The 18,684-nt window shown below is 49.6% G+C and overlaps 1 protein-coding gene across 2 annotated transcripts in view; it reads right to left on the reverse strand.

The window, feature by feature from the left end:
* Positions 1 to 7,847: 7,847 nt before the first annotated feature.
* LASP1 (LIM and SH3 protein 1) overlaps positions 7,848 to 18,684 on the reverse strand; it is a 40,316-nt gene continuing 29,479 nt past the window's right edge. Inside the window, exons 5-7 of one of the 2 annotated variants that reach the window (XM_005861907.2) lie at positions 14,424 to 14,571; positions 13,741 to 13,844; positions 7,848 to 10,835 (exon numbers count right to left, since the gene is read on the reverse strand). In XM_005861907.2, coding sequence (XP_005861969.1) covers positions 10,662 to 10,835; positions 13,741 to 13,844; positions 14,424 to 14,571 — 426 coding nt within the window. In that variant the 3' untranslated portion in view covers positions 7,848 to 10,661. Of the gene's footprint in view, positions 10,836 to 13,226; positions 13,256 to 13,700; positions 13,845 to 14,423; positions 14,572 to 18,684 lie in introns of those variants that run through there. The other variant, XM_014536178.1, reaches the window with a different exon arrangement.

Raw genomic sequence — 18,684 nt, forward strand, 5'->3', positions numbered from 1 at the left:
AGAGAGGAAGGGAGAGGGATAAAGAGATAGAAACAGAGATGAGAGAGGAACATCATCAATCAGCTGCCTCCTGCATGCACCCCACTGGGGATCAAGCCCAGCAACCCAGGCAAGTGACCAGTGACCACCTGGTTCCTGGGTCGATGCTCAACCCCTGAGCCATACCAGGCTGGCTAAAACATCTATTCTTAACACTTTTTTGGAGAATTCCTTCTCATGCCCTTCTGACTCCTCAACTTTATTGTTTTCACAATCCCAGCAGTAAATTACTGTACCTGGGAAGCCTTTCAGGCATTTAAGAGTTCAAGGCTGCTCTCCATAGCATGAACAATAGGCACCTATTTCACACCTTTCCCATCCTCTGATAACTTAGTTCATGCTTCCAGTTGTTTTGTTAATAACAAAGATTTTATTGCCATGATAATTATTCACCTTTGGAAATTAGAGCAAGTGTGATGTGCCCAGCAGAAGGTACAAGTGGAGGAACCATCTTATGTCAGCAAAAAACAAACATGAATCTTTGTGTGGTTATTATCTGAGTTAACCTCTTTAAGTGAATAGTACTGAATTATATGATTATAAATATTTATGTCAATAAATATTGTGAAGGATTAAAACACAAAGCTGCTATAAGAGCCTCATATGTCATTGAATACCTTACTAGCAATGTAACTTCTTTACCAATTCCATTAGCAGGCAGCTGTGAACCCTGTAAGAAATCAGGCTGTGGACATAGGCTCCTTGGTTTATTGAAACATTACTAGAATAAGAAAGATGATCTCAAATATAGTTGGACAGTCTTCTCTAGGTTAAAAAAAAAGTGCCAAAGGACTAAGAAGACTTTTTTTTTTTCATCAAGAAAGCAAATATAACTCCAGAAAACTCTTTAAGTAATTAGAGACTTTAAAAAAACAAACTTAGTTTAACCCTTGAAAGCCTTTTAAAAACAAAATAAATGCTTATAGGTATTCTAAGATCATTGCTTCAAGGTGCACAAACTAAAAAGTATGATTGTTATTTTTAAAGTATTGTGTTTATGGTAAAATGTCTTTGATACGTAAATATTTAATATTTGTTCATTTTTATTTAATTTATTTATTTATATTAATAAAATAAAAATAAAATTAGAAACATTTCTAAGTTGTCCAGAGTTTGTCATTATGCAAGTCATTGAATGTATAAATTCCTTTAAATTATTTTTTGTGGAGGAACTAGTTTTTATTGAAGCTGTTAAAGCTCTACCATGATCAAAATATAAATGTCTTAACATAAAATAATGTTTAATTAGCTATATATTTATGTATATGTATATGCTTAATATTATAGTATATAAATTAAATAATTTCATTTGCTAGCAACAATTCATAAATTGTATAATAATCTGTAACTACAACAGTATTCTATACTACTCTGTTATCTAATTCAGATACCAAATTCCCAACCAATTAATATTTCAATTGCTGCTAAAATAGATATGCTACAATTATCAGAGTTTAATACTAATTTCAAAAAACAAAATATGTAATTAAGTATTGTGTATTACCTGTTATTTCCCATGACTACAAGATCTTGCAGTGTTTTTCTAAGAACAAAAAGTTGTTAACTATTTCTAAATGTCTTCCTTAGTATGTTTGAGTTGATAATGGAAGTTGTGTCAATGACTTTTTCTGTTTCCCCCTTTATATATGACTTTGCTTTTATCTTTGTTTAAAATAGATGAGAGCAAAACTAACTTAGAAGAGGCCATTGTAACAAACATTTAGAGGTTGATAAAGGCAAAGTATGTAATTTACAAAGATAATTTTTCCTTTCAACTATTCTTTAGTATTCTATTAAGGGAAATTCCCATTATTTTTAAATAATTTAAATTAAAATGATACTCAAGGGATTTTGAAGTTTGAATAATGCTAATATTAAGCCTCTTAAAAGCAAACATTTTCTGAAAGTTAATAAATTAATGTCATGCTAAGCTTCAAACTCTGAAAATTTGGATTTGATTCCATATACCCAGAGCAATGAGTCTTAGGTGATTCGAGCTTAGTAACATTTATCTTTCCATTATTTGTTTCCCAAAGTATATCCTTTCTCCTAAAATAAAATACATTCCTTTTCCATACAAACCCCTTATTTTTAATCAAGAAAGCAGGTATTAGTGTAATAATTCTTAGCATTATGCCACATTAATTTTTTTCTAAGTAATCTACAATTATTTAGAGATGTTTTTATTGCATTGGTGTGGGCCAAGTATAATCCCCATTTCATAGGACATGATTGCCCTATGACAGATTTGTAAAATTTATCCAAAACCTTGTATTACAGCTTTAGCTGGTTTGGCTTAGTGGATAGAGCATCAGCCTGTGGACCAAAGGGTCCCAGGTTTGATTCTGGTCAAGGGCATGTACTTTGGTTGCAGGCTTCTCCCCGGCCAGGGCCCTGGTAGGGCCTCAAGCAGGAGGCAACCAATCAGTGTGTTTCTCTCATATCAATATTTCTCTGTCTTTCCCTCTTCCACTCATTCTAAAAATTCAATGGAAGACTATCCTCGGATGAGGATTAAAACAAAACCTTATATTACAGAAGTAATGTTTTCCAGTGTTTTATATACAAAAAGTTTAAATATGAAATTTTAAAAAATTATCAAAATGATGAACACTATAAAACACTGTTATAAACTGGCATTATTATAGGATGAATATAAGCACAAAGTCATAAAATTTCTTCCAAAATGTAATTATTTCACAAGTAACTGAAAATATGGATAATCTTTCTGTCCTTATATTGTGCCCAGTGCCAGTGGTATATATCACTGGTATATAACTGAAAATTGGCTGATTGTTTTCACTGAATTGATTAGTCACTTCAACTTTGTATGAATACAGACTAAAGAGCCTTGACCTCATAAACTTCAGAGCGAGCTTGGTTAGAGACTATACCATGAAGATTAGACCACAATAATTAACTGTGTTACTTGGACCCCTCCAAAATACTGACACTTCCCTAATTACCTAGGTAAGGACATAGAGCTGCTATATTGACTCGAAGAAGAAAAGCTATGCCAAAGAGTCAGAGGAATGTTTTACTGGGAAATGTCATGTCAAGGACTCCACAGATAACTAAAGATCATTCCTGAATGTATTAATGTTCAGAGAGAGGCTTTTGCATTGGTGTGTCTGTCAGATTACCTATTTTTGTTACATACCACCATGTAGTATGTAAACAGCTTAGGCAAAGTATCACTGATATATGTTTGGGGTAAAAAATAGTCATTTTTTCCCCTCACAGTGTGCCAAAAAAGTCTTGTAGTTGAGTTTTCATCATAAAATGTCATTTGGGGAGAGCAGTAAAGTGGACTACTGGTAACTATTAAGAGTTTTTTTCATGGGATTTCTGTTCTCAAAGATGTAGTTTTCAAAGATAATGCATCCTAGAATTGTAGAACTTTAAAGTGGATATTAACAATTTTCTAGTCCATTGCTTCCATTTGTAGGAATAAAATGAAACCCTGAAAGGTTCAATGACTTATTGAAAGTCACATAATTTGTTGCCAAGACAAAAAGCTTCTAGAACAGTGTTTTTTCTTGGCCAGAATTCTAAAATGCAAGTTTTTCATTTTAACTGACATTATAGTATACTGCCTCAATTTTATTTCTTTTTAAAACATGGAAATGGAACACAATGTTATGGGTAAAAACTATTAAGTTCATCTTTCTTGTTTATTTTTAAGCTAAAAAATCAAATGTAAAACAATTATGATGAATTTTTCAAACTCTTTTCTGGACCCCAAAATATATGGGGTCGCTTAATGGGACAGAAAATACGTTGAAAGGTTTTTTCCAGAAAAGGAACATTTGACAACTTAAAAAAGCATTTACTTTGCAGTAAGAGAGAGATTTCTCCCAAATAACAAGCATAGCCATCTTGTTTCAATAATTTATGACTCAGCCAAGCACAAAGAATGAGAACTATAGAACCAACTGTTTCTCTCTTTAAATGGGAAGCTGGAGCGCAAGTGGTAGGGTGGGGAGTGGGGAAAGTAAATCTTAAAAGCTCGAATGACAAGTTCCTTCTGGCCAGAGACTACGTCAAAGGAAACCGCACAACCCCAGATTGTACAATCCATAGACAGTGATAAAGTGACTCGGTCACGAGAGACAATGTGGTCTTGGACTTAACAAAGGAACACCTTCGTGTGAGGGAAAGAAAAGACCCAAGGAAAGGCTATCCTATCAAAATGAATTTTGAGAAGTTCTCCATGAGCATTTTAGCAAGTCTACATTTCAGCTGTGTCCTTTTCAGTTTATAGCTCAAAAGCACGCACACCTGCCAGCCATGCCATGAATTCCTACTGTCCCAGCCGAGTGCCTCAGACTCTGAACTCAAAAAGTCCCTTGCTTGACAGGGGTTAGCCATATCCGGAAGGCTCTGGAGGAGGTCTGTTGGGCGGCAGGACAGCTGCTGTTGATAAGAGGCCTCTTGTTGGGCTGGAGACCAGGAACTGTGGGAAACCCAGAAACAACAAGGTTCAGATGGGAATGGCAGCAAAGGTCTCAGTTCCTTGTACTTAGTCTTTGGGGACTAAGGAAAGAAAAAGGAGTTCCTCTCTCCTTTCCCCCCAAACCCCACTCCTCAGTGAATTTCATTTCCTATCTCATCCTCAAGTGAGAATGAGTCACTCATTAATGCAATTGTGCAAGCATAATTGTAAACCACGCTGCTGGCATATAATGATGTGTTTTTAACCTTTAATTACCGGAAGAGAACGGACAACTTGGAGTTTGAGCAACTTGAAGGAAAAAAACTACAAAATTATAGTCCCTCCCACCATGCACACCACTCCCAACTCATTCTACCTAAAAATCCTTCACAGGGTGGGTTTCTTTTTTTTTTTTTACTCCTATTTTCAATGAGGTCGCAAAGAAAGAAGTTGGCATTTCTTATTCTTCTCAGAGTGGTCTGAGAAATGCTACATCAATGCATCCGAGGGGGGAAAATACAAAAACAAGATCTCTCTTAATTTTGTTTTTGAATCAATACCCGAAATAATGACCAGAAGCAAAAATCCAGCGGTGCGTCAGCAAGCAGGATGCTCGGCCAGTCAGCTTCATCCTTCTCCCCTGAGCTGTTCTCCTGTGGGCTCCGCAGCTGCAGGCACTAGAGCAGATAGATAATGTAGGAGAGAATGACCAGGCCTATGATGGCAAAGAACATCAGAATGAAAATATCCAGCATGATGGAGTCCTTGGCCGAGGAGGCCTCTGGATTGCAGGGAAATGTGAGCTGTGAGCACGGAGGTTGCAGTCAGTGGAGAGAAATGGCTCCCTCCTCCCTCCACTGCTCAGCCCTCGTTTCCCCCCTCCCCCTTCCAGGGCCGGGAACTAAGGGATGCTGCAATTCCATCAGCAGCTTACTTTACCCCGCCCCTCCATACACCACAGCCAGCCAATCAGAAAGCCCGGGAGTGGGTAACCAAGGAACTGCTGGGTTGAGACCAAGCAGAACCTAAGAGGCTCGATTTCTCCCCAGGAACCCAATCCCACCCCTTTGTATCTAAGTGGAGTCTGCATGATATGGACGGAGGAGGAGATCTGATCTCTAGCCAGATCCCTTGGGAATGAATCGTCCTGCCTTTCGCCTCCCCTTTCTCCTCACACGCCCCCAGCAAATTATCTCAGAAGAATAACGGTTGGGAGTTGGGTGGGCCATTCGCAAGGTGTAAAGGTCCCGTTATGGAGGGACGTGGAAAAAGGTCTCATGTGAGTCTCAGCCGGCACCTCTGGGATGGGGCTAACTCATGTGGGATTTCTAGACTCTGCCAGATATTGCACAGATGGTGTAATTTCAACCTCCCTACAGGTCTTCTATAGATGAGGCTCAGAGATGGTCTCAGTGTTTCACTGGAAATGGCAGAGACCAGGATTTAAAACTCGGCTTGCACACTCCCGAGACCGGCCCACCTTCTCAGTCTGAAATGCCCCCCGGCTCGGGTTGTGAGGCACTTTGCTCAGGTCACTCCATTTACAGGGTGAGCGCCAGAGGCCTCTCCCCCTTCTCTCTGCCCGTCTCTCTGTGGTCATCGCCCACGTTCTTGTTCCCTTTTGTATCCTCTTCCGAGAGTCCCACGTGCTGTTACCCCAGAGGGGCAGCGAAGAATCCTCAGGCCACCCCTGTGCCTAGAAATGCAAGTTCAAGTGGCTTCTTCTGAGGGGAAAGGGAAAAAAATTGATGTTTTATTTTTTTAAGCTGGGTAGTGGGTGCTCAGTTACGTATTGTGTTGCTCTTATGCCTTTTTATGTCTTATTTCCCATTAAATTAAAAAAAAAATCCTGTGACATCTCTGAGGCCTAGTGTCCATGGCTCCACCCCCAAGTAATTCTTTGGGAGGGCCTGGGGGTGAAGCATTAATAGCCCCCCTCCTCATGCTAGGCCACTTCTAGAAGGGGGTCTAGAAACTCCTCCCATTGGCCTGTGCCCAGGAGGGGGCACGCTGGTCCCCTCCCAAGCAGAAGGATTGCCCCCTCTAATTGCTCAGGGTAAGCAGCCTCCTGGGGAGAGGGGGCTCCGCTCTCTGACAAAAGGGGCCAGGCCCACAGGAGGCAAGATCTGCCAACTCATTCCCTTCTAGTGGGAACACACGAGGCAGCCGGCTCCTTCAGAGAAGCAGGTGTCGGTATTATCTTTAATTATCCCACCCGCTGCCGCCTGGCTGCCCACACTGCTCAGCCCTGCTGACCCGGCCTGTCCTTCCCCTGTCACCATTCCCTTCATTAGGAAACTCAGTTCAGGCTCAGTTCACGAAGGCCCTTTTCCTCTCCACCCTGCTGTTACCCTGAAGCGAGGGAATGCCTTCACTCTGAGCCCCAAGTGGGAAATGCCCCACCACCACCACCAAACAGCTGGACAGGAGGCTACTGGTGGCACTGAGCCAGGGCGGGAGGGTCTGGATTCCTTCTCTACCACTGCCCCCTCCTCAGCCCGACAGAGGAGAGGAGGCCTTTGGTCAGGCGTTAGACCCAGGGTTCCTGGAGCAAAGAACAGAGCACAGGAGATACTAAAATGAGACGTGCAAAGGGCTTGGGTAGACAGCCCACCCTAGCAAGGTAGCAGGAGACTGTGAGCATCACATCGGGGGTCCTAAGACCTCCAGCCCAGCTGTGACTTCCTCCAAACCACTGTCTTTCTGGGTTTCAGTGAACCCCCATCTATAAGATGGACACCACGGTAGTTCTTTCTCTCACATGGCTAATGAGATCAAATTTAAACATGTGTGTTAAAGATCACAGTTGTAAGGCATCATGAATAGTGCTTTGGGTTGTCAGACCATCGAACAGATGGCCTCATCCCTGGCTTATCCCACTGCAGACTGTCCCAGTCTCTCTGTCATTTCATTCCTCAAGTATGTGCCTACAAGGTGCAGGCAGAGTTAAAACGGCCCATCAGCTGAGCTCATTCATTAATTCAAAAATGTTTGTTGAGCCTCTCTCTGCCTGGCCTTGGGCAAACACTGGGGGTTTAAAGATAAGTTAGACCCATTACCTGCCCTGTGAGTGCACTGGCTAGTGGGGAGACAGGTGCACAGTGAAGCAAGTCAGACAGTAAGAGAATATGGGAACTCGGAAGTTCCTGGGAGTGTCACCAAATTGGGCAGAGGGATATAGCCAGGGGCAGACGGGTGGGAGTTCTCGACAGGGAGTAGGTGCCAAGGCAAATTGCCGCTCTAGGCTGACCGCTTCCAAACTGGTCTCTCTCCCCGAAGGATGGCAGGGTTCCAGGAGGGGTTCGGGCCAACGCCCCCAAACAGAGGGACACACACACACACCACAGCCGTCAGAGCCAGAGAGAAAACGAAGTCCGCAGGTAAAAATTATATTTTTATTTGAGTCACCAGAAAGATTCACTTGTGGTCCAAGTCAAACGTTCAGAATCATAACAGGCCAGAGGATTTGATCCCAAGCACAAGCCCACGAGGGAGGGGACCAAACAAACCAAGGAGAGACGACCCCCCCGTATAAAAAGATGAATGACGGCTCCACACACACGGATGAAATGTTCGGACAGAGGAAATCTCACATGGTCATTTCTGTTTCTTTTTAAATACAGGTTTGTGAGGTGGTATTTTTTTTTCCAGCTATTAAAAAAAAAGGCCCAAAAGTGCATACGTGAAGGGGAAAACAAATGCAGAAATTAAGCAATAAAGTAGTTTTCCCTGGAGGGACATGAGGAAGAAAACAGGAAGCAGTGTTGAGAGAATTCACTTTTCTCACCATTGGGCTTCTTGCAATTATTGGTCCACTAACGTCATATTCACATTCTAGCTTTGATGGATGTTCTTTCCTGGGATATTGGCTAAAAGACCTCTATGAACTGTAAGAGAAGACCGGGGCCTCCGCCCAGCCCTCAGGTTCTGTGCTCTTCTAGGGATGGATGGTTCTGGAAAGGAACAAGGACTCCCAGCAGCCCCTGGGTCCCTCAGCACCAGTGTGACAGCCCCTCCTCTCTGTGGGTTGTATAAAAAAAGGTCCCCTATTTTTAGGACGGGAGGAGCAGCTTGCCGGGCAGCAAGATTCCAGTGGCTGGCTCGCCTTGTTTTGGAAGGAAAATTAAGCTGAGTGAAAAGGCTATTTCTCGCTCCTCCAGGCCCCCTCCCACCTCTCACTCCCCTCCCAACCGCAGGTCCTCCAACAGGATGTGTCTCCGACCTTTGGTCCCAGAATCCATGTTGTGCTTTGAGATCAAGAGGAAATGGAATGGACCGGCGCCCCTCCCCAGGTTTCCAATATTGCTCCCTCACCCCCAAATCGGCCAGTGGGAGACCCTCCATCCACCCTCACCTGGCTGGGGCCGAGCCTCGGCCTCCCCCAGAAAGGTCCACTCCTGTTCCCCCCCAGTCATTTCCTGAGCTCTCTGATCTGGGCTAAATATTCCCAACTGAACCCACAAGAAGAGAGGATGCGATCATGCCTGCAGCCACCGCCACAGGGAACAAGGATGCAACGATGTTAACGCTGGGGCCTGAGTGGACTCCCAGAGATGAATAAAGCCAGGCAGGGGTTGTCACAGCCACCAGCGAGGGACAGAAGGGGTTGGAGATAGCACCATCTTCCCTTCCGCGTCCCGGGGCCTGTGCTTCCAGTTTTGTAGCCCTGGGACCCTCTCCTAACACCTCAAGGGGGCTTTCGGTAAGTAAGGGAGAGGCCTGGGGGGCAGAGCCCCCAGAGTAAGGCACCCACAGTGTGGGTAACACAGGGTCCTCTGGCCCCTGGTCTGCAGCGCAGGGCAGAGATGGGGGAGAGAATATGCCTGGAGGCACGAAGCCTTCTCCCTACCCCACCCAGACAGCTGTATCAGCACCCACCCATCTCCAGTCCTTCCCTTACTCCGCCCAGCACACTGCAGTGGAGGCAGGTGGGCTTCCTCCATTTGGGGGACAGAAGGAGGAATTTTCATTCCAAAGAAAGTATAAGGAACTTCTGTCCCCTAGGGCCTCCCTTGTCCCCTCACTGTGGGTTTTGAGGAAATTATCAGGGGGAAACAGTTCTGTGCACCCTCACTTAAGCCCAGAGACTCCTGCAGGCCACACCCTGCGCCTTCGCTCACTCACGCTCACGCTCACGCTCACACTAGCTGACACTCCTACAGACACACACGCTCCTTCCCCCACACGCTAGTCCTGGAGATGCAGAGGGTCCTGTGGCTTTGCAGTTCCTATGCACTTGGGGGCGGGGGAGGCAGGGGGAGGGGCGGTATCTTCCCTGGAGGAGTAGGGAGGAGTGGCCCGCCCAGCCCAGATCTCAGGGCTTCCTGCCCCACCTGTCAGGGACCTCGGCTTCCAGCCAAGGAGGCGAGCCAGGGCTCCTGGGGGCTGGGGGTGGGAGTGCGGAGAGAACAGCCTGTCCCCTTCGCTCCTGCAGCTGTCCCGAAAGTAAGGAAGGCCAGACCGTGACCCAGCCGTGCTTCCTAGGGAGCTCCTGGCCCACACCGGGTCTCCGTGGGCAGAAGAGCAAAATCACAGTGTGAGGAGAGCACGTGTGGGGAGGATGAATGAACCCCAGGGCGGGCACTTTACCCTCCTCCGTTGTCTCTGAGAAAAGAGAGGGTGGTGAGGGGACCCCCCGGAGGGTCAGCAGCCCCATCTTTGAGAAGCAAAGCCCTCTTACTGGTGCCCACACAGTGGCAGTCCCCGGCCTGTCCCCATCCAGGGGCCAGGGCGGTGGGGCTCCACCCCTGGGAATGCATGGAGCCCCTCCCTGGAGTCCTGGGGGTCTGGGGCTCACCCCAGCCCTGGAATGTCGGGTGTGTGAGGAGGTGGGCAGGAGGGTCTGAGGGGGCCGAGAAAGAGAGAAGGCGGAGGCCCGGGAGCCGATGGACCTCCCACTCCAGACCAGCCCAGGGGCCTCGGCCACTCCCAGAAGGCCCACACCTGTTCCGCCCAGAGAGAAAACCAAGAAGTCGGTCCAGGGGGCAACCGGCCCGAGGAAGGAGCCCAAGGAAGTGGCAGAACAAGGCTTCGGTCGGCAAAAGAAGCTGGAGGAGGTTGGGAAGAGACAAGCTGTCGCAGATTTAAACACAGAGACACTGACGGGTGGACAGGTCACGCCCAGGACAGATGCGATGCCGTGGAATGCGCTGAAGGATGGGGCGGGGCGGGCCGGGGCCCGGCGGGCTCAGATGGCCTCCACGTAGTTGGCCGGCAGCATCCCCGTGTCACCGGTGCGTTCCACGGTCCCGTACATCCAGCCGTCATCGATCTGCTGCACGTTGACGATGGTGTCCCCATCCTGGAAGGAGACCTCGTCCTCGTCCGCGGCGCTGTAGTCGTACACAGCGCGGTACCGCTTCTGCGGGGGGCGGGGCGCACAGTCAGCCCTGGGCCCAGCCTTCCTTCCTAACTGCCCGGGACCCAGGAGCAGAGCCTGGGTGAGCAGGGACCCGGGAGCCAGAGACAGGGAAGGGCTGGGCCCTGCCTTGGGTTTCTCACTGTCACTTTCTGAGCGTGTCCAATCTATTTGGCATCTGCTAAAAGGCAGGCAGGCACGCCCTGGCCGGTGTAACTCAGTTGGTTACAGCGCTGCCCTAAACACCAGAAGGTCACAGGTTCAATTCCCGGTCAAGGCACATACCCAGGTTGCAGGAGGCAGCCAATTTATGCTTCTCTCTCACAACGGTGTTTCTCTCTCCCTCTCCCTTCCTCTCTCTCTAAAATCAATAACAACATATCCTCAGGTGAGAATTAAAAAAATAATAATAAATAAAATAAAGGCAGGCACAAGACAGGAAACTGAGTTGACAATAGCCCTGCTCCACCTCTCAAAACAGGAATGCAGGGAGGTCCCATGGACACGATGCCAGTTAGTGTTGCAAAATAGGCTATGCCCTGTACGCTATTATCTGCATTATCATGAGCGCCAGTCTTCTTTTTTCGAAGTTGTGATAAGTCTGGCTTCACTCCCAAGCTCAGGACAAAGACCTATTCTTGGGAGAAAAATCTCCAGGTGACACAAGAGATTTCCACCTTGCAACTTCAGCCAAATCCTCCTCTTTAAGCTCTAGGAAATGTCCAGTAAAAGCACGTAAAATCCAACTGCGGTCTTGGAGGTGGATAAGATTCTAACATACTCTGACCTTACTGCCCTTGAAGTTGACTTATCTCTGGAGGTCAGCTCAGCCTTTGTGGCCCCCCAGGCCAGGCCCTGGGAACTGCATGGGGCCAGCAGTGGGGCCCCATTGCCAATTGGTCGAGGACTAGGTGTCCCTGGGGGACCTCCCATGTCCACTGCTCCACCCCGCTGCCAGGACCCTGCTCAGACCTCTTTCCAGTCTCTGGTCTGGTCTGCCCCCTCCAACTGTTCATTCATTGTCATTTCAGGGGAACTTTTCAAAATGCAAACTTGATCCTGTTACTCCCTGGCTTTAAATCCTTCAAAGGTCCCCATCCTTTTTAGCACCAAATTTCAAACTTTTCCCCCCAAGCAACAGAAACCTACTCCATTAGCCCCCACGTCTATGGGATGAGCATCCAGCCCTCACATGGTGACCTTGGTCTCTCAAACTACCAATCTGCCTGTATCTTTTGGGCTGAGTAGCCACCATCTATGTCCATGTTCTGCAACAGCCTCCTAACTCATCTCCCTGTTCCTACCCTAACAGGGGTTAGCGCAACCTTTGAAAAACACAGGTCAAACCCGTCACCCTGTATAACTCACCAGTCCCGAAGGCCTTACAGTCCCAGGTCCCTGCATAATCTGACCTCATCTCCTACCCTCTTGCCCTCTCTAGTCCCCTTAGCCTTCCTGCTGGTCCTTGAACTTTCCTAGCACATTCCTGCCCCAGGGCCTTTGTACCACTCGCTCACTACTCGCTCCTTCACTTTATTGAGGACTTTGCTGCTCTCTCCCCTTACCCTGCTATCTTTTTCTTCATGTATCTGACCTTTCGGTGTTTGTGTCTCAGACTGGAGGTCTTTTTTTTATTGATTTCAGAGAGGAAAGGAGAGGGACACTCGCTCCTTCACTTTATTGAGGACTTGGCTGCTCTCTCCCCTTACCCTGCTGTCTTTTTCTTCATGTGCCACTATCTGACCTTTCATTGCTTGTATCTCAGACTGGAGGTCTTTTTTTATTGATTTCAGAGAGGAAAGGAGAGGGAGAGAAAGATAGAAACATCAATGATGAGAGAATCATTGATTGGCTGCCTCCTGCATGCCCTCTACTGGGGATCGAGCCCTCAGCCTGGGCACGTGCCCTTGGCCAGAATCGAACCCGGGACCTTTCAGTCCGCAGGCCGACGCTGTATCCACTGAGCCAAACCGGGTTAGGGCTAAAGGTGGTCTTTTATTCAGAGCTATATCTCTCCTGTCCAGGACATGCTTAGTATGTGCAGGACTGGCTACTTTATTTCTCTAAGTATTGTCCCTCCTGCTCCTACATGAGCTACTCAAATGTCCAGGCACCCAGAACAGAGCTGAGCTCAGCCAGGAGCTGAGTAAGGGCGGCTCAGCCACACCTGTGAGCAGCAGGACTTACAGCCCAGGAACCTCAACTCTAAGGGACCAGTAAGAACACCTCACTTCCTACTCATCACGTATTCAGCGAAGTTGACAAGTGCCGCTTTGTGCCCAGCTCAGAGCGAGTGAACCAAAGGGACGGTGTGCAGCCTGCACAGAGCTTCGAGTCCAGTGGAGGACACAGACAGAAGCTAATCAACAGAGAACTGTTTTAAGTTGGAAAGAGTGGCTGCCCCAGGCCTCACAACCGTCCACCTTCCACAGAAATGTCAGGGGAGACCCACTTGACATGAGATGGTCTGGGAGGGCCCCTCTGAGGAAGGAGCAGGCTGAGAACTGAAGAACACGGGGGGAGAGGGGGGTCATCCTCATGAAGAGTGGGGACCAAGCACCAGGTCTGGGTGGCCCCGCGCAGAAAGGTGCTTCACGTGCTCCCAGGCAGCCGGAGTAAGATACCCGGGGCGACGGGCCTAGCTGGAGCCCAGGGCCCCTATCCCAGCCCAGGGTTCTGCCCACTAGCCCACACTGACCCTCTGCTCTAGAGGCTGAGATCCCTATCACCTGCAGGTGATGTAGAGACTGGGGTCAAAAGCCGGGAAAAGCCAGACCTGCTGGGCAGGGTTTCTAAGAAGAATCTATGACCTAGGTTCTTCCCTAGGCCCACCCATCTCTGGCTGCCCCAGGCCTCACAACCGTCCACCTTCCACCTCCCACCTCTCCATTGGGCCGGGGCTACTCACCCCGCCCCCGCTCGGGGCGCTGCGCTGCGTGGAGACTGGGGCTGCAGGCTCCTTGTAGCCACCATAGGATGGGGCCACCTGCTGCTGCTGGGGCTGCTGGTAAACTGCAAGACGGGAGGAGACAGGGCTCAGAAACTGTCTTGACAAAACCAGCCCCTCCCAGGGCCTCCCAGAAGCCCACAGGCCTGCTCAAGGCCCACCTCTCAAAGGCGAAGTCTGAGTGTGCACACGTGTAGGTGTCGCATTTTCTACAGCAGCGGTTCTCAACCTGCGGGTCGCGACCCCTTTGGGGGTCGAACGACCCTTTCACAGGGGTCGCCTAAGGCCATCGGAAAACACATATATAATTACATATTGTTTTTTTCTGATTCATCACTACGCTTTCATTATGTTCAATTTGTAACAATGCATTCGGGGGTCCCCACAACATGAGGAACTGTATTAAAGGATCGCGGCATTAGGAAGGTTGAGAACCACTGTTCTACAGCAAGGGTGGTAGCTCCCCCTCATCACCCTGGGGCCCAGCAGAGGCCCTGCCCCAGCGCTCATGCCCTGGGGGGATGAGACCTGACAGTGTGTGTGTGTGTGCGTGCGTGTGCACATGTGTGTGTGTAAATGAGGCTTCTCCCCACCCGGTAGCTGGCCCGGCCCCAGGTCCTCTACCCCACAGGCTCCATGCTCACCGGGGGCGCCGGTCGGGATGTGGTGAGGCTGCTGCTCCTGGGGTCTCCGGTAGCTGGTGCTGTCCTGGGAATCTCGGCGCTCGGGCTCCATGCCCTCACCCCCACTGGGGCCCATGCGGCTCTTCTCAAACTCCTCGTGGTATTTTATCTGCAAGGGCAGAAAGCACCGGGTAAAGGACCCACAGAAAACCAACCTAAGCTCCTCCCATGGTCACCCAAGATCCCGGATGAGAGAGACTCGAGGGCTCCAGGCAGAGAGCACCAGGCTCTCATGGGGGTGCACGAGCTACATAACCTTTCTGGGCCTCAGTCTCCAACGGGACATGGGTGTCTCCCCCAGGGGTAGCTGGAGGAAGCCATGAGATGACCATGGGAAGGGCCATGTGCACTGCGGCACCAGACACATGTGGATGGCCTGTGGCAGGGGCTGGGCTCCCCCGCTTCCACCTGGTGAAGAGCAGCAATAGCAGCCACTCTGCTGACAGCACCTACTAGGTGCCAGGCACTGTGCTGCGGGTTCCACATCGCGGCTCATTTGACCTGTCAGCGCCTCCCGGGGGGTGTATTACAGTCCCCCTTCAACAGACAAGGAAACTGAAGAGCAGAGAGAACTGCCCAAGAGCACACAAATCCCAGAGCCTGTGTCCTGCATCACCAGGGGATTCTGCCTGTCACCGGCATGAGCAGTGGAGGCCAGAGCCAAAGAATGCTCTGCTGAGGACCCCGGCCCCCGGGGAGATGAGACGCCAGGCCGACGTCTTCCTGGAGATGCATTCCTCCGCTGGTTGAATTCCAAAAATGGGCAAAGGAGGCCTGGAGACGTCACAGGCCCCACCACTCAGCAAGAGCACGCCAAGGCCCCGGACACCTCCCAGGGCTGCGCTCCTCAGAGTCGGCGCTTCTGGTGAGCTGCTCCCAGCCCACCTGTGCCGCTGGTCAGACGCAGGCTCCAGGGCCTCCCACAGCGTCCGCAAAACCAGGGCTGGGGTTCTGGGCTGTGCTTTTTTAAAATAAACCTATTTTTATTGATTTCAGAGAGGAAGGGAGAGGGAGAGAGAGAGACAGAAACATCGATGATGAGAGGGAATCACTGATTGGCTGCCTCCTGCACACCCCCTACTGGGGATCGAGCTCACAACACTGGCATATCCCCTTGACCGGACTCGAACCCAGGACCGTTCAGTCCACAGGCCGATGCTCTATGCACTGAGCCGAACAGGCCAGGGCTGGACTATGCATTTTTGAAAGCTCCCCAGGTGAGCCTGAAGCAGGCTCACTAGTAAGTCGGCAAACTGGTCAGTACGGGGCCACAGCCTGTTTGCTCAGGGTCCGTGAGCTAAGAATAATTTACTTCATTTTTTTTTATGTTGGGACTTGGGGAGGGTCCAAGAGGAATAATATGTGTGACACATGAACTTCCTATGACATGCAAATTTCAGAGCCCAGAAATAAAGTTTTATTGAAACAGCCACACCCATTCGTTTCCCTATTATCTGTGGCGGCTTTCGCGCTATCACTGCAGAGCTGAGTAGCTGCGGTAAAAGCAAATGGCCCACAAAGCCTAACGTCTTTGCTCTCTGGCCCTTTATGGGAGAAGTCTGCTGACCCCTGCTTGCCCCAGTACTTGGACTGCAACATGTAAAAGGTTTTAGCACAACCCTCTCAAATGACCTCTGGTTTATAAATTAAATACAAGTATCATTTTACAAATATGGAAAGTAGAATATAAAACGTACACAAAAAAATACGAATAAAAGAAGATATTGGATGAGAAAGAGCAAGGGCCAGGAGTTCTACCGGTAAGGCTTTCTCCCTGCACTCTCAGTGGCACGCTGCCCACACCCCACCTTGCAGGCCCCTGGGTGTGTTAGCTTGTCAGAGAGGAGACTTGTGGGGAGGGTGCTAGGGCCCATGGTTTGAGTGTTCCGGGAGTGCTGGGCTGGCCTGGGTGTGGGGGAGGAAGTGGGACAGAGAGACACAGACCAGCCCTCCTCACCCCCAGAGGAAACTCAGACAGCAGGACACTGAGAAAAGCTGGTCCTATTCCAGGCAGGCCCAGGCCCTGAATTCTCTCCAGGCCTCAGACCACTTGCCTAGGAGCTGGTTCTCACTTCCTGTCCACCAGGGTCCTGCCCTGTGATTCTCCCAGTGGAAAATGGGGTGGCAGCCCCGCCAGCGTGGCTCAGTGATTGAGCATCGACCGAATAACCAAGAGATCGCGGATTCGATTCCCACATGCCTGGGTTGGGGCCTTGACCCCCAGTGAGGGGCGCGCAGGAGGCAGCCAATCAAAGATTCACTCTCATCATTAATGTTTCTCTCTCTCTCTCTCCCCCTCGCCCTTCCTCTCTGAAATCAATAAAAATATATTTTTTTTTAAAAAGAAAAGAAAATGGGGTGCGGAGGAGGAATGGGCAAGGAGGGGGGCAGAGCCTGCCCTGAGTCCTGGAGCAGAAGGAACCTGCGATCCTGCGCCCTGGAACCCCTGGCCAAGGCCTGACGAGCTGTCCAGTCCCCGGAGTCCCCTCTGCCCATCCCCTCCCACAGGACAAGAGTTAACACCAGGCTGGGCAGGGCTAACACATTAGTAACTGGGCTAATCATTTCACAAATATGGAAAGTATGGGCTAAAGGTCCGAGGGGGTGGCCCACTGGGCACACCTATATCCTCTTGCTGGCTCCAATGATGGCTCCTCACTGCAGCCTGGGCTAGAAGGACCAGCTGGCACCATCAAAGCTCAGAATGGGTCCAGTCTGAAGGCAGAGAGAGCCTCTCTTAGGGGTTTGGGTCAGAACCAGCCCCTCCTCTTTCTGCCCTTTCCCTTCCTGCCCAAGCAGGGACCCACACCCAAATGGGAAAAGAATAGGCTGAGTCTATCCCTGAGCGGGAGGAGCCAGCCTTGACTAGAAAACCCATCAGATCTCCCAATTCCCTCTGAGGAGGGCACCCAGGGGTGAAGTTCTCAGACACAGGGTCTGTGCCTTGCTCTCAGGTTCCTAAAACAAAGGGAGGACAGAAGGTGAGTCTCCCCGAGCCCCATTCCCTCAGTTGTCCCCCATCCAGGGGTGGGTAGGGTGGAGGGGACAAGAAGGGGAGTGACACCCCTTCTGAGGCCTCTGGGCTCACAAGACAGCTGCCCTTCTGACTTTTGTCCTGGGAGTGGGAAAGGTCAGCTTCCCATGTTTACTTTCTGTTAATGAAAAGAGGCCTAACCAGGAGCCGGTGACCAGGGGAGGGAGAGTGCATATGTGGAGGCGGACAGAGGCCTGCATGGGCCCTGAGGGTGCCAGGAGGTGGGCTGGGGGGACAGTATCCCTCATGCTAGGGGCCTGTTCTCTATCTGCATCAGCGGAGAAGTGACAGAGAGCCCTGAGAAACAGTGTAGGTCTGGTCCCAGCTCATCTGAGCCACGGCCTGGTGCTAGCCCCAGTCTGTATCCTACAGACTCATCGCAGGCCGTAGCGTTCCTCTCATGCTTCATCCCTGTGACCTTTGCTGTGTGACCTTGGGAGAATCCCTTCCCCTCTGGCCCTCAGTTTCCTCATCTGTAAACACCATGATACCATCTGCTCCCAGGTGGCCCCAAGGCTCTTGAGCATCTCTAGGAACCGAATGAAACTAGAGCTGAAAGCAGATATGATGTGTACGCCTCGCAAGTAGCTGGTGGACTTGATCTTGCTCCTTAAAAAGCCACTACATGTGGACAAATGCTTATAACATTAGGGCCAGCTGATCCATGTGGATGGCATAGTGACAGCCTGACCATGAAAGAACCCCCCCCCCCCGCCTTGTGGGTACCACCTCTTATTATTATCTATCTATATAAAACCCTAATATGCAAATCGACCGAATGGCAGAACAACTGGCAGAACGACCGGTCGCTATGACACGCATTGACCACCGGGGGAAGATGCTCAATGCAGAAGCTGCCCCCAGCCCGCAGGCCCCCACCCAAGGTGGCAGGGGGGCGGGGCCGGTGAGTGGGCGGTGCCAGGCCAGCCAAGGCAGGTGTGAGCGGGGGCCCTGATCGCCCCGCCAGTCACCCCACAGATCAGCCCTGATCACCAGCCAGGCCTACGAACCCTACACGTGCACATTTTTCGTGCACCAGGCCTCTGGCTGTTAATAATCTTCACATTAAGTTCATAAATGCTCTTTGCACATGATCTTCCTTGGCCCTCACGGCAATCGCCCTAAAGAATAAGTCGGACAGGTACACCTCAATTCTCATTTTACGGAAGAGGAAGACGAGGCTCAGCA

The sequence above is a fragment of the Myotis brandtii genome, unplaced genomic scaffold, assembly GCF_000412655.1.
Source record: "Myotis brandtii unplaced genomic scaffold, ASM41265v1 scaffold157, whole genome shotgun sequence".
Classification (NCBI taxonomy): Eukaryota; Metazoa; Chordata; class Mammalia; order Chiroptera; family Vespertilionidae; genus Myotis; species Myotis brandtii.